This window comes from Musca domestica, unplaced genomic scaffold (assembly GCF_030504385.1).
Source record: "Musca domestica strain aabys unplaced genomic scaffold, Musca_domestica.polishedcontigs.V.1.1 3, whole genome shotgun sequence".
NCBI classification, from domain to species: domain Eukaryota; kingdom Metazoa; phylum Arthropoda; class Insecta; order Diptera; family Muscidae; genus Musca; species Musca domestica.
The window spans coordinates 15751261-15767323 of NW_026712299.1; the positions used below are offsets into that span (position 1 = coordinate 15751261).

At 36.6% G+C, this 16063-nt stretch overlaps 1 protein-coding gene across 4 annotated transcripts; it reads right to left on the minus strand.

Annotated features, from left to right (window-relative positions):
• Positions 1–219: 219 nt before the first annotated feature.
• On the minus strand, positions 220–15654 carry LOC101895783 (ring canal kelch protein). Of its 4 annotated transcripts, none has more exons than XM_059124516.1 (9): positions 15345–15654; positions 14624–14889; positions 12140–12289; positions 8330–8731; positions 7801–8265; positions 6962–7735; positions 6314–6885; positions 5539–6249; positions 220–4358 (listed from the first exon to the last, which is right to left on the minus strand). In XM_059124516.1, exons 2-9 carry the CDS (start codon positions 14848–14850, stop codon positions 2962–2964), a joined length of 4698 nt encoding a protein of 1565 aa, XP_058980499.1. In that variant the 5' UTR covers positions 14851–14889; positions 15345–15654; the 3' UTR covers positions 220–2961. The 4 variants fall into 4 exon arrangements, with proteins under 4 accessions (XP_058980499.1, XP_019892910.1, XP_058980500.1 ...); XM_020037351.2 differs by having other exon boundaries at positions 14624–15285; XM_059124517.1 differs by having other exon boundaries at positions 15519–15652.
• Between the last annotated feature and the right edge of the window lie 409 nt (positions 15655–16063).

Consider the following 16063-nt stretch of genomic DNA (forward strand, 5'->3'; position numbering starts at 1 on the left):
ATATATAGAACCTGGTTTTGAAAAGAAGTGTTGACCTTTCATTCAGTTTTCGCGGTTTTCAATTATTTATTCAAAATAAATGCAACAAGTTGTTTGATTTTGTTATTGTTTTGATACTATTTCTGACATTACAAGCCAAACAGGTAGACCTCTATACTTGCAATTTTTTCAAAGTTGACCTACCTTCTCTTCATTGTACCATGAATCAAACACAGTATATTCTATGTGATATATATTTTTTATTCGATTAAATACTTTTTTTCATCTAATGAATATGTGTAATTTTACCAATTATATTCGAAGAGCACGCTCTTCACTTAGATACGTTTGTGATATTAACAAAATATATATGTTACAAAATGACAATGAGAGAAAAAAATGTCTTTTTTTGAAAATGATAGTACATACAAAAAGTAAAGAATGAAAAGTATATAGAAATCTGCAAATAACTTGGCAATAATTAGCTAATGATAAATACTTTCTAGATCTCGATAATGGTATGTTTTTTAAAAAAAGTCTACATGATTTTGAATTTTTGACTTAACACTTAGAAACAAAGAGTACTAAACAAAACAAATTCATATGTGTGTGTTGGTTGGTTGAATGAACATATAAAACGTTTGGTAAATATTTGTAAAAAACGAAATACGGCGATAATTGTAAATCTATTCGAAAAAAGTACAGTACACAATACATAATTGTTGTTGGTTAAATATATAGTAAATATATATAGGAAATAAATATATATAGGAAATAAATTCAGCTTTTTTGTATTAGAAACAAATTAAATGTACATTTTATAAAATTTCGTTTCGTTTTTTTTTTCGTTAAGAGGGGAGAGATGTCCAATCTTATTTAAATGTCTTTAAAATACTTTTATTTTAATCGTTTTTCTTGATACATTTTCAGTAAGGTTTGTTATATTTTTATTATTTTTACATTACCAGGATAAAAATCTAGTCCAAGGTGTGTTCCTTTGTAGTTCATTTTGAGAGACATTTCAATTTTGCTTCGAGAAGACTTCGATACAATTTAACATGTAATAAGTGAGCTTTGTGTTATTATCCTTGTTTCTCGTGTTTTTTTAGGATCTGGTTAGTCGTTGTGTAAATTATTACAATGTTTAAAGGAAAAAAATAATCCATAAATTTGGTCAGTTGTTTTTTCTTTATTAATACAATAGAATTTGTTTTATTCAAAATAAAATTGTGCTTTTGCGAAAGTACTGGGAGTTGTTGTAGCTAATTTAGGAAATTACATTACTCGATTTAAAAAAAATAAAATAATATTTATGTTTGGTTTTGTGCCACATGATAACCATTGTTTCAAGTCCAAAAATGTTTTTTTTTTTTTTTCAGATTAATTTTGGCAAAAATTTAAAAAACAAAAATGAGATGTGAGATTTAGAATTACTTTGTGAAATGACGAAATTTAAAATTATTCCAAGTGTGTTTTTTTCATACGTTCGAAAAATCGGTCTCTTATTTAACGTTTTATGAGTTATGGGAGAGGTGCAGTGGACCGATATTGTCTATTTTCACACCTAACCTGGAACTGATAAAAATATTAGGAATTGCAAAGATTGCACAAAATTGGATGATTTTTCGCCTTTTGTGGGGGAGCTACCAGAAGGAGTGAAGGACCGATATTTTCCATCTCTGAACTCGATCTAAGTTCGATAAGAATATTACAATGTAATAATTTTGGACCAAATCGGATACTTCTTTCGGGAGTTATTGAACGCATCATCCAGCCAGACAGACGGACGGACACACCTAGATCGACTTCAAATGCCTGAAACGGATTTGGTCCCAGGATCCGATGTGGCACGTTTTTGTCTTATCAGATAATATAAACCATATATAGCCTGTATAAAAATAGTCCTAGAATTAGTGTTTTTTAATCGAGTTCATTTTTATATCGTCATGGAGAAACAGACCCTAGAACTGCAGCAATGAAGGTATAATACGGGGACTTAAATTGCCTTTATATTTTCCATATTTCACCTCATAGACTCCTTATACACTTCTCGAAATAGAAAGTCGAATATTGATTGTTAAAAACTGTTCAAATCACGAGATTCCGATTCTCGATGTTCCAATTTATTTAGATTTGGCATTATAGAGTCGAAATTTCGAAAAAAAAAAGTCGAAAGCTGTTCAAATCTCGAGATTTTTTAAAAAAATGTTCCAATTTATTTAGCTTAGATTTGACAATTTAGATTTTCTGCTGCAAAACAAAAGCGATTGCCCGGCATGGGTTAAGAATTTTTCCAATAAATATGTCTGATGCAGTTTTGGGTTATGAATTATTGCAAAAAATTTGTAACCCATATAGAACCAGAGATCGAAATTTGATTATTGAAAATAGGTCAAATCTCGTGATCTAAAAAAAAGAGGTTTTAAAAAATTTTCAATTGATTTAGTCCAGTTTTGGAATTATAAATTATCGGCTGATTGATATCCTCCTTCCAAAAACTGTCGTTTGTCTTGCAGTCTCCCTGCTACAGTTTCCAATAAATATGCCTGTAATTTGAGGTTTTAGTTTTGGTATACCTCCCAATTCATTTAAGGTATAGCGCGCAATAGTGGATACCCCCAAAGTATTTGGAATTATTACCCATTAACAAGGGATTCAATATATTTATATTGAGCTGGAATAATGCGCTGGAATAAGGCACAGCTCAGTTTTATTAAATTTGAATATTCTGTTTGATGCCTCTAACCGATTTGGTGGAAAGTCCAAATTAAATTAATATTTAATCTATCCAAAATATTTCCTAAAATTTGTTTCGAACATTCCTTTTTGCAATTCACATTCTCTAAATCATTAATTCAAAAAAACACCATTGGACATTGATTTTTGTTAAACAAAACACCCAATTATTGCAGTGGCAGCTATACGGATTTAATCACTATCACAATATGAAGAAGAAGAAATAAATTCTAATACGAAAAATATCTAATCCTTTTGTTCACTATTTGTTGCAGTATTTGGCGAGTTTATTTTATTGTTGGCCATTGATAATGGCATATTGTCGTTATCACTTGTACCAACAGCAGCGGCAATCTCAATAACGTTGTTGACTTCAATATTGGGAAGATTTGGACATTCAATGCCCCCAACTGCCCCTTCCATATCTTCAATGGCTGCTGAGACGGGTGCAATTGAGGCTGTGCCATCTGTCGGTGGTGGTGGCAGCTGTTGTGCGTTTGAACTAACTGTTGCTGGACTTGGCTTTATGGCTGAAGTTGAGGTGCTTGGTTGATTATCGCCGGCAGCACCAACTACATCAAGTGTTTCAGCTTTGGCCAATTTGGGTTTAAATGTATTATTTTCCGAATTCAGTTCATAGTTGCGAAATGGATCCTTGAATTTTTCTCTGCTGGCGGTTTTATGTGTGGCTGTATTAGATCGTAAACGACGTGTTTGAGTATTATTACGTTGACCGCTTAATGTGGGACTTTCGGATCTGGCCCTTTGCAGAGGGGCACGATTTGTAACTGGTGACTGATATGGTTGTGCGGCCAATGAATGATCATAGTCTCTAGATCGGCCAAATTCAAAACCATTTTGCCATTGAACATGGACATTTTCATAGGAGGGATCTTCATAACGCCTTGCGGTGGCATTTGTACCATAATTATCAGCTTCTCGTAGACGATTTAAAGTACTGTGCAGAGGGCGACCATCTTGAAGTCTCCTATAGGGGGCATTCATGCCGGCCGTTGAAGAAGAGTGCATTTCTGCCCTGGCATTGAAACGTACAATATCCTGTGGCAATCCCGATAAACGTGGTGTTCCATAGGCAGACATTTGCGCAGCAGCCGAGGCTGCATCACAATCGACACAGTCTCGGGAGAACATAAAATTAAAATCAATCACCTTACAATCGGCCGCTCCTTGACCCATCCACAGCGGTAACCATTTGTTGACCAAAAGCCATTGTAAGCTGGATTTTGAAATACGATTTAATGAGCCATTTTGCTCCGTCATCGTAGGATTGGTAGATGATGTCGAGTTCGTCGTTGTCGAGAGCGAGGACGATTGTTGTGCGGAAGTTTTTTGTGCAGAATTTGATGATGAAGACGATTTTTTCGTTAGAGCATTTTTCAGGGAAGACACAGTTTTTTCTGTTGCAGTTGTTGCATTGGAATTCTTTTCACCGCTATTGGAGCTTCTACCTCCTGTATTTGAACTGTTGAGATTTTTTATTTTTGGTATTGCTCCGGTGGCGCGTAATGTCAAGGTTGATGAGGAGCTTGTTGCATCGTTACTGTTATTGTTGGCATTTGGATTAATTAGTGGACCGGCAGATGCGGCTCGGCTTTCACGATCTTTCGAACTGCTGGCACTGGCTGTTATGTAGAGGAGGAGATGTTTTAAATGTTTATTTGATTGATGTAATTTAATTTATTAATGCGGATAATGAATCACTAGAACTAGAATTTATTATATAGACTTTGTGGTAACTATGACATAGAAGCTCTGACATCATTACTGAAGAATCCAGAATCCAGTAAAAAGGCTGCGGAAAAAAGGAGAAATTGAAGCCTACTAAACCCTCAAAACCGGCTCAGCCGTTGAAAAGGTGGTGAAACAACAGGACGACAGGACAGAGTCAACTGCAAAGAAGGCTAAAGCGAGCGGACGTACGAGTACCTTGTCTGCCGAGTTGACAATCTCGCCGAAGGGAGCAGCTACAAAGGCGACCAATTCCCCCTCTCAGCCAGTGGCTTTGAAGAGGATTCGCAGAAACCCAAGGTGACGATGCAACAGTTCGTCTCAAATGCTTCGGCTGCAGAAAAGAAGGTTAGATAGAACCATACTCCAGTATCGGACAGAAAGAGGTAGAAATGATTGGACGCCTATTATCAAACAGGACACATAGGCTATTTGGTAGGTTGGAGATAGAACCTTTAACGCTTCTAACCTGCTCCCTTTTATCCAGTTGGGGGTCTGATCTAAGAATCGCGGTAGGCATATTGATTATCCACTGCAGTATCAGATATCTGACCCCAAAATGGGATAACAGTGGTCCTAACTTCTCTAGACTATGTGACGGTGAAGAAGAGGCAGAGAGATGATTGAACGCCTACTACACAGATGTCCCATGATATCAAACAGGAGACTTACGGTATTTGATAGGTGGAAGTTAAAGCCTCTAACGTTTTTCTTACACGTAGATTCCATTATCATCTTTAAGTTTGCTCAAAGCATCTCCTGGCTAGGTAAACTACTATACTATCAATACATCTCTACCATCTGTTGCTACTTTTTCTATTCTATGTCTTCCGTTTCTGTCCACCACTACTTTATTCTTCCTAACATGAATACAATAGACCAAAATATGCCCGAATCAAGCAGCTATCGACTTATGTGTAACAATGAATATTTTAAAGGTTCCAAATGGAGCTAAAATTTTTAATTGATTGCCATTCACTTCAATAAAACTAATCTTCCAATCTGCTATCTAAAACTTGAGAAATCAATGATTTTTCTTTGATAAGAACGTACTCCCCAAATTCCTACACTTACCACTTGCACACATTCCAGAATTTCCCGTTAGCAAATTTGCATTCGCATTACTTCCTCCAGCTACAGAATTAGCGGCCACTCCCGAGTTACTGGGATTACCAGAAGCTTTATAGATGTTACTCATGCTTTGGGTATTCTCACCGCCATGCAAGCAGCTGAAAAACGATGAAGCACTGTTCTTCACATTATTAGCATCCCTCTGGGCAGCTGCAGCAGCCGATGATGATGCAGTGGTACCACAACTATTGCCATTACAGCTAGCTGTCGATGTAATACTAGAACTATTAGTCGTTGTTGTTGATCCGGTATTTAAGCGAATGTGGCCAACAGTACCAAAATGTGAATGACCCAAAACGGCATAATGCCCTCCCAGATTATAATGGTCAATGTTGCCGCAAGAAGAGCTGAGATGACGTTCTATACGTCCTATGCCATGTCCAATGACATTCAGACGACCATAAACTCGGGCAGCCGATGCTCCACCGCCGCCAGGGTTATTTGTATTACGATATATGGGTTCATCGTGTATCTGCTCGTAAATATTTTCATAACGTACCGACGGCTGATAATTGAGATTGTAATAGTTTTGTGATTCGGTATCATCGAAACTTCTTTGACGATGGCATGATGATGAAGACGATGTAGTGTTACTGGCATTGTAGTGACTACAAGTGGCACCATTGCAACGAAAAGCATTAAAACGGGGATTTGCTGTAGGGAAATAACAAAAGTTATCAAAATGGAATTTTTCATCACACATTTTCGTAAAACAAACCTGCATGTAAATCTAATTGAAAGTTGCGTCTAAATCCTAGACCAGATCTCACAGATCTTGGTATGTCATAATTTGTCGATCCAGCTCCTACTCCTATTCCATTTGTCGTTGCCGATCCATTTATGCCATTGGCACGGTCATATAAATCGTTACGGTAGTTAATGTTACTCGTTGTCAGGCGTGATTTGCTTTGAGTATTATTGTTGTCAGGGTTTCCAGTGGCGGAAGCTTGGGTTGTGGCCGGAGGATGGGGTTGCTGTGGCGTTGGTGGGGGCACTATTAACTCTTCAGCAGGGGCATTGGCGTTGTTGTTTGGATTAATTGGTGCAATAAGGGCTTCTGCACCAAGACCACGAGCGGCTGCGTTATAGTGTTCAATGGATTCGTAGATGTTTTCATAATGAGGATGTACATTTTGTTGTTGTTGTTGTTGCTGATTAGGATTGTTAGCTTGTTGCTGTTGTTGTTGTTGCTGGTCAGGGCGTACAACACCCACTGCACCCTCGATCGTACCTTCAGCTTGACTATTCTCATCATCCACGAGTCCATTAATGGCAATTACAGTCGCTTGTCTAAAAACAGAGAGGAGGAATTGGACATCAATTTAGAAACAAGTTTTAATAATTTCCCCATTTTTATATTACTCACCTCACCAATGCACCCTGCTCTTCTATTCACATGGGTTTATCTATCATACACACACCAGCATAACTGCGTCCAATGGTCATGGCAGCAGGCAAGATCCTCCAAGTATCAGTTTCTGGACTATAAACCTCAACCGATGACAGATTCGAATCCCCATCATCACCACCAACAACATAGAGGAGGCCATCATGGGCCACAACACCAGCATTGCGGCGACAAAATGACATGTCAGCAACGGAATGCCATTGATTTGTTTCCGGATCATATGCCTCAACAGATTTCCTAACCATTGGACCATCATGACCACCGACTGCATATAAAATATTCTTGAGGACACCAACACCGGCACCACTACGTCTGGCAGACATATCGGCAACAGGATACCAGGTGTCATTTTCAGGATTATAACGTTCAACTGATGATAGGCATTGTCGGGTGAAACCATCATAACCGCCAACGGCATACAGTAGGCCATTTACTACGCCCACTCCTACGGAACTACGTCTAGTTGACATCGAGGCAATGAAACGCCACACCTCCGTTTTGGGGTCGTAAACTTCTGCACTGCACAGACCGGTGGTGCCATCAAAACCACCCACAGCATAAATGCAACCATTTAGAACAGCAACACCAAGAGTGGAACGTCTGGCCTCCATGCTGCTACTATTGGACCATTGATCGGTGGTTGGATCATAAACATCGACAGTTCGTACACGTAGCGAGCCATTGAAGCCGCCTACGGCATATACCTTATCGCCCAATACAGCCAGACCAGCACTGGAAGAAAAAATAACATTTTTGAATATTTACGATACTTTTATTTTTGTAAATAGTTTACTTACCGACATCTACGATTTGGCATTTCAGCAGCTTGATACCATTTTTCTTCTCTCAGGTCATAACATTCTACAGAACGTATGGCTTTTGGTGCCTGACCACCAATGACCAAGAGAATTTTTGGAAATCCTACCGGTTTTCTTGGCATTGTACGTTGGGTTTTTATCTCATTTGGCAACAAGTGATAAGTCAGAGCTTCAATGATCAGATTCTTACAGACAATATTTCCCTCCAGCAAGGGTTCTTTGTCAACATTTTGTGTTATATATTCCTTGGACAAGAGGGGCAAACGAACGTGTTCCATTAAATCGGCAGTGTATTGTTCTCGTAATGTTGGGTCATAACGTATCCAATTTATGACACACTCGTAAACCTTCTCTTCACTGGCTACGGAAATGCGATCGTTGCGTATGAGCAAAATAACTTGTTCTGAAGTTAAGTTTAGAAATTCATCGAATTGGATTACTTCACTGAAAAAGATGATTTTGATATCAAATAAAAGAAGCAAATAAGCACATCTCCCGTTATACTTACTTAAAATGCTGTTCAATATACTGTTCGGCATAATTCACTAGATCCACACATCCATGCATATCGGCAAAATCACGTATACCCAAACAATTGCTGGCATCCAATTGGGTTTGCAAATAGTCACAACAGGCATCTCGGACATCCGTTAATTGCAGTAGATTGGCAGCCGTAAGTAAAACTTGTACATTATCCTCATTGACCTCCACCGTCGATGTGTAAACATATTCGATGAGCAATTCAAGAGCATGATGATCAACACCCTGTAGAGTAATGCGTCCTTGTCGTGATTCCTCGAAGCCCGTAAACATTGCATAGAAATATGGACTGCATGATGCCAAAACCATTTTATGTGCAGGTATTTCAATATCTTCAGCAATGAGGGTAACATCGCAGAGGAGATTTTGCCTGAAGTAGAATGGAAGGATATATAATATATTGGTGGCTATGATAATGGAAGAATTTTAAGTTTTTTTAAGACATTTATGTGAAAATATTTTTAAAATTGTGTGTTTATAAGAAACAATGCCGGGCTACACATTAGATAAGGAAAAAAAAAACAAAAAATCAAAAAGGAAAAAATCAAGAATTTCGTAACGGGCCCTTTCCTCAGTCAAAATGTAGAAAATCACCGTAACAACTATATGCGGGAATCCTATAGACAAAGGCTGTGGGCTTAGAAAACAATTCTTACATTGGATGTATGCCACAGTGGTCTTGCCAGTTGTGGTGGCATTCGATTGAGTCCCTCTTTGCAAATTAACAACAACTCTCAAGAGTGTTCCTAAATCTGCATTGAACGTCATGCTAGTTTCAGTTTTTAGAAGTGCTCTAAGAATACGTTAAGCGGTAGGATGACACTTTTTGGGTATTGGTATCGCACGAATCCTAGACATACCTACAAGTCGAAAGGTGATGAAATTATTGATATGTTAACCTTTTCCGGTTTTAGTTACATTGATGCACCGTACCTAAAAGGGCCGCTAGGCAGATGGTGAACTTCCTCTGGATGGTCTGGCCATATTCACAGAAGGTTCCAAGATGTTGAAGGCATCGGTATCGGCGTACTCAGGCCAAATCCAATCATTAATTCCTCATATAGACCTAATGTCAATTGTAGTGTTTTTTCAGATGGAGACTCTTGTATTTAAAAATGCGATAAAAATGTAATATCAGGGCCAGTGACTATATCTCGAGTAGAAAAACCAGTAAGGAAAGGTCAAAATTCGATATATAAAAATCTGAACCGATCTTGACAACATTTTAGGTACCTGATATCGGATAAAGATACATATGGGAGCTATATCCAAATCTGAGCCGATCTTGACAAAATTTTAGCCACTTATTTCGGAGCTGTATCTGATTTATGGTACCAAATATTATTGTTTTGGAGGGCATATTACGAATGTGAGCGAATTAAACATCAAATCGGACAAACATATATATGGAAGCAATGCCTATATCTGAACTGATTTTCAGCAAACTTGAAGTACTTATTTCGAGGATGAATTCGGTCGGAATTACCAAGAATCGGATCACTTGAGCTGATATTAGCGATTTGATGCACAATAAACCTGATATCGGATTAAGATACATATGGGAGCTATATCCAAATCTGATCCGATCTCGATAAAATTTGACATTTCTATTGGACGGATATTACTATACTATAAACTTGATATCGAATAAATGTACATATGGAAGCTATATCCAAATCTGAACCGATCTTGACAACATTTTAGGCACTTACTTCTGAGCTGTATCTGATTTATGGTACCAAATATCATTATTCTGGAGTGCACATGAGAGGGACTTAAAACCCCGACTGAAACATATACATGGGAGTTTTCTTTCATAAAATTTGATGTCGGCTGTGCAAAAACTCAGGTCATTTGGACTGATATTGGCCATTTGGTGCACAATTAATCCGAAAAGGGTTGAAGATGTATATGGAAGCTATATGTAGATTTGAATCGATTCTCACCAATTTCAATAAGGTTCGTCATTGGGTCAAACAAAAATTGTTTGGAAAATTTCATCTCAATCGGATAATATATGCGAACCGCATTTGTTCACAAAAATACATGGATGGACTGACTGACATGCATAAATCGACTCAGCAAGTGATTCTATGAAAATCCTCAAAAGTATCTAAGGGTCTATTTCGCTTCCTTCTCCATGTTACAAACAAATGCACAAAGATATAATACCCTTACCTCTATGTGGTGTAGGGTATAACAAGCTACCTACTATCACTTAGTAGGTCGTTTGATTTAAGAGTAATGGTGGGCATACTGACTGGTCACTGCAGTATCAGATATGAAGAAGGGATAGAGGCGGTTCAACATCTGCTTGGCACATGTCCGAGAAGACACATAGGCTATTTTGGAAGTGGAGATAGAAACTCTAATGTTCTTCTCAGATATAGATCCCATCATCATTTACAAATTTGCCCAAGCCAAACCATGGCTAGGCATGCCATCCTCCTAACTACACTTCTCCCTATAAATCTTTTCATTCCTTAAACCAAAACAAACGTCAGCTCACTATGTAGCAGTAGTAGAAATATTACAAAAAAACTCACTTTACCTCTCCTCTAGCTTAACATATTTCTTTAAGATCTTCCCACTAGAATCAAACCATCAACGAAAAACTTATTTATTTCAGCTTATCTTGGATATTTTGCAAACCGAATATTCTGTTATGAAGAATACAACAAACAGTACTTCCACAACAGCTATTTAAAGTGTGTGTAACTTTGTTATCCACGCGATAACGGGTTAACAATCTTTAGTTATTTTATCAGTTGGGTATGTGACAAATCTTAGTACATGATAATTAATATAATTATTATCAATAACTTAAAACAAAAGACAAAGTTTTTCGAAAAAAATCTGCTTTAAGCTTCTTATTTACAGCTTTTGAATAAACAATGCCCATGAGTTTATTTCTCTATTTGCTTTTTTGCTTAAAGTAGAAAATAAATATTGAAATAAAAGCGAACAAATACCTACGTATTTGTTCTTTGTATATATACGAATGTTTTATTGTAGATTATTAATTTGCTAAGGTGAAGGAATTTACTTTAAACGTTTAATAATTTGTACAAAAAAAAAAAAAAAAAAAAAACAGCATTGATGACTTGGAAAAAATAAATAGCCTGTATATATATAAATTAAAACATGAAATTTTTCCATAATTACTTAGGCTGAACAAATTACAAGAATATATTAGAAATATTCCACAAGAGATTAAAATCTTTTCCGAAACAAAAACGAAAGACATTGTCATTGATATATGACAGCTAACGGCGCTGACTGCCATCAACAAGCTACCAAGTTCAGGGTTAAATAAATATTCATGATGATTTTTAACAAATCATAACAACATTTGTTTGTTTGTGTTTGTGATAAACAAAAAAAGAAAACAAAACAAGAATTAGCAATAAATATAAAAAACAACAACAAAATATTTGCATAACAAAAGAAAAAAGACCCATGCAGAACAAGGGGACCTTACAAATATTTAAATACGAAAAAATTAATATTTATAGAAAAAATGCATAAGAATAATTTTGTGTACAACGATGAAAAGTATCAAACAAGTTTGCACTGCTGTGTACACTGATGGGTCTGCCGGCCAACAACACACATCAATAAACAAACCCCTCGTCATTCTGTACAATGTGCGTAGATGTTCGAATTATTTTTTTGTTGAACAAAAAATCAGAATAAAAGAATGCACTACATTCATTGGTTCTTAAAATAAATTATCTATCTGTCAATTTGAAATGGCATATTTTTAAATGTAGCTTACTTGCGCATCTCGTTCATGGCTTCGAAGGAACGTGTAGTATGTAGTTCATTGTGATATTGGCCCACACAACGATCTTTACTGTTGGGCCTTTGTATGTGCTTCTGAGAACTTTCATCCAATGAATTTTGGCTCGCATAACGTAATAAACAGCTGCAAAGATATAAAGACAAGAAAAATATTATTATTATTGCTATATGAGTTTACGTACTCATAACTAATTAATTTATGTATTATTTTGCAATGTGCAATGGCGAATGATGACATAAAAGAAATTAACAATTGCTTGAATTAATACCCTATATGGTTTCGAAAAAAATCTATAGGGGAAACCACAGTCATGTAACGAAACGAACTCCTACTGCATATAAAAAGAACAAGAAAAAAAGCTGTAAGTTCGGCCGGACCGAACTTTGAGCACCCTGCAACATTTGGTGCGAATTTGGCAATTTTGAAAAAAAAATTCGTTAAAAATACTGTTAAAATCTTAAAAATAGCGAATGTAGCCGTCATATTAGTTTCTGTACGACGACGTGGATCTGCATAGGCAACTTTCGTAATAAGCCATTACAATATTCAAATGCGAAACTTGAAAAAAAAAAAAATCGGTGAATAATGTAGCTAAAATCATCAAAATACCGAATATAGGGAGGTATCATTATATGGGGGCTATACCAAAACGTGGACCTGCACAGACAATTTTCTGTCATAGGCTATAGTATCCCTTACGAACTTCAAATACCAAATTTAAAACAATTCCGGCGAATATTGTCACTAAAATCATCAAAATGCCGAATATCGGGAGATACCGTTATATGGGGGCTATATGAAGACGTGGACCTGCAGAGATAATTTCCTGTCATAGGCTGTAGTATCCATTACGAACTTCAAATACCAAATTTAAAACATTTAAAGTGAATAATGTATCTTAAACCGATTTCGGGTTAATTGTGCACCAAATGGCTAATATCGGATTTACAATATATATGGGAGCTATAGCTATATCTGAACCGATTTTCACCAAATATGACATACATGTATCTAGGCTCATTTTGGTCGTAAGTGCCAAAATCCATCACATTTGGGTTAATATTACACGTTTGGTACACAATAAATGCAAATCGGACGAAGATGTATATGGCACAATAAAGGCAAATCGGACGAAGATGTATATGGCACCTATATCCAAATCTGAATCGATCTCGATAAAATTTGGGAAAGACATTGCTGTGCTGTATTCGATATATTTCCTCAAATATTGTTTTACAGAGTGCATATAACGGCTGCGGAGGACAAAAATATTAATGCATAATTCCATAGTATTTGGGCTGATATTACACTTTTGGTGAACAATAAAAGGCAAATATATACATGGAAGCTCAATCTAAATTTTTACGGATTTTCTCCAATTTCAATAGGGTTCGACCTTGGGTCAAACAAAAGACTTGTGCAAAATTCACCTGGATCAGGCAATAAATGCGATCTTTACATTTTTATAAAAATACATGGATAGACGGACTGATGGACAAACATAAATCGACTCAGAATGTGATTAAAAGCAGATCATCAAAAGGAACTATGGGTCTTTCTCGTTTCCTTTTGCCTGTTACAAACAAATGCACAAAGACATAATACCCTGACCACCATCGACATAACTTATATCGATGGATAATCACTGGTTGCCAAATTAACGCAATTTGCAGTGGATTTAAAAATGTTTTTATATAAAATATATCATAAACTGCTTACTGACAATTAAAATACATGAATTAAGTGAAAACAGTCACGAAAGCACCTATAGCTGTCTGTATTCCGCATCATGAAATTTGGAAGTCGCAGTCCAAATTCCAATCTAAACTTATCTAAGAACTGGTATCTCCTCAATTTAGTGGTGTGAAAAAATCCAATATGAAAAAGAAGAAACATATGTCTGGATCTAAGCCAGAAGTCACAAAGTCAATTAATTTTTGGATATTCAACACAGCAAACATGTCCCTTGAAAAGAATCTACAGCTGTCTGTATTCCGCATCACGAAATTGCAAGCATACAAAAATTGGTTTATAGCGACTGAATTTGGAAGTCGCAGACTCAATGATACTCAGGAAGTTTTGAACACCTACTATGCAACTGTCCTACTTTTGTCCGCCAAAGCCGGTGTATCAATGAACCCCTGTCAAGGTAAATCGCATCGTCAAGTGCTTAAAATGGCTACCTATCCTCTAATACCATGAAAGATGTTCGGGAGTTACATTAGCATTATCAATTTTTGGAATTCCCGAAAATGTTAAATAAAGCCCATTATGGGGAATCATGAAATAAGTACCAGATTATAGCTGACCAACCTCCTCGAAATGTTACAATATCTGTCATTACCATTCCCGGTTCCACAGAAATCCTATATTTTATACTGGTGTTAAGCCTAAACAAATATTCGCCACCAATTAATTTCTTGTCATCATAAGACGTATATAAATTCAAATACTGACCTGCCTCTCTCCATGCTTCCCTCGGCAGCAGAGTTCTGATGATTGTTGCCAGCAGCTGCAGCTAACTGGCCGCCCCCAGCCGCAGCACCGCCAGCATTCTGTTGGGGCTGGTTTTGTTGCTGATTGGCACCTGCCGGCTGCTGTTGTTGTTGATTTACGTTTTGATTTTGTTGACCACTCATAACTCCCAATGATGTCAATAACGCACTTGATATCAACGATATCATACAGTGGTTGCAGTGCAAATATGCACTGGGCTACAGACACTTTTGAATACAGAAGTAAATAACCGAGACAAAACAGCAAAAGCTTAACAAACACCACACAAGTAGTCACGAAAAAAGTGCAATGCTATGCTATTGTCTTTGTTGCTGTTATTGTCCACTTCAGACGCCGTAAACGTGTATTTTTCGTCTGACTTGACTGCTTGCAGCAAGTAATTCAAATAAGCAGGCAATCAGACAACGGCCAGACACGACAGGCCGCAAAAAAGACACAAACAAAATGTGCACGGGGGCCACACACCAACACAGCTGTGCCTGTTGTTGATGTCTGTTGTAAGAGATTTGAAAATCTTATCTCCTTCCCTCCTAAGCGTTTGGCCCTTTGTTCCGCATGTGTGTCATGGGGTGGAAGAACTTCTTATAATTCCATACACTTAGCTATTTTTAAAGAATAAATTACAATTATGCTTATTAGCTGCCAAGCTATTTTAACGTACGTAGGCTTTCAAACGGGTTTAGGTTTAGATTTTTGTATACAACAAACACAACATTTGCACTTGTTCGTCGTTCTTGGTATACATTTTTCACTTCACTTTCGATTCTCTTTATTGTTGTCTGTTTGTTGATGCACAACCGCCAAGTTCAATGGATTTTTTCATTTTCACTTTTACTTGAAAATCTAATAGCAATAAATAACACTTTTAATGGCTATAAATTATATTTATGTGTAAACTTGTTTTATTTTCTATTCGAAAAACAACAGCGATCGACTGACTTGACACTTCCCCACTCAACAACAAACAAACAGAAATACAAGGGTAGGGTTCCTAAAGTCGATGTTGAACTTATCGATTACTGCGATATGGTATAAAAGTCGATTTGTAGTTCCCTATATTTAATAGATTAGTTCCTTTGGTTGTTGATTTTTTTCAACATTTAAAAATATATATAAAACCAGTAAATTCTAATAATCGGTCGAGGTCGACTTTATAATACCATTTGCATATTTAGTAGAGCTTCACATAATAAATAAAAGTTTTTATTGGGAATTAAATCATACCAACCATGGCACAATAAGAAAGGTTGTTCAACTGAAAATTATGTATGGGATGGTTGAACACTATATATGGGATGGATGAACATTATATATGGGAGCTATAGCTATATCTGAACCGATTTTCACTAAATTTGACATACTTGTTTCTAAACTCAGTGC

Coding starts and splice junctions, on each gene's coding strand:
- LOC101895783 (XM_020037352.2), bottom strand. CDS start 14,850: ATGATATCGTTGATATCAAGTGCGTTATTGACATCATTGGGAGTTATG. Junction 12,290..14,623: donor GGAAGCATGGAGAGAGGCAG/GTCAGTATTTGA, acceptor ATATCTTTGCAG/CTGTTTATTACGTTATGCGA. Junction 7,736..7,800: donor ATGCCAAATCGTAGATGTCG/GTAAGTAAACTA, acceptor TTTTTCTTCCAG/TGCTGGTCTGGCTGTATTGG.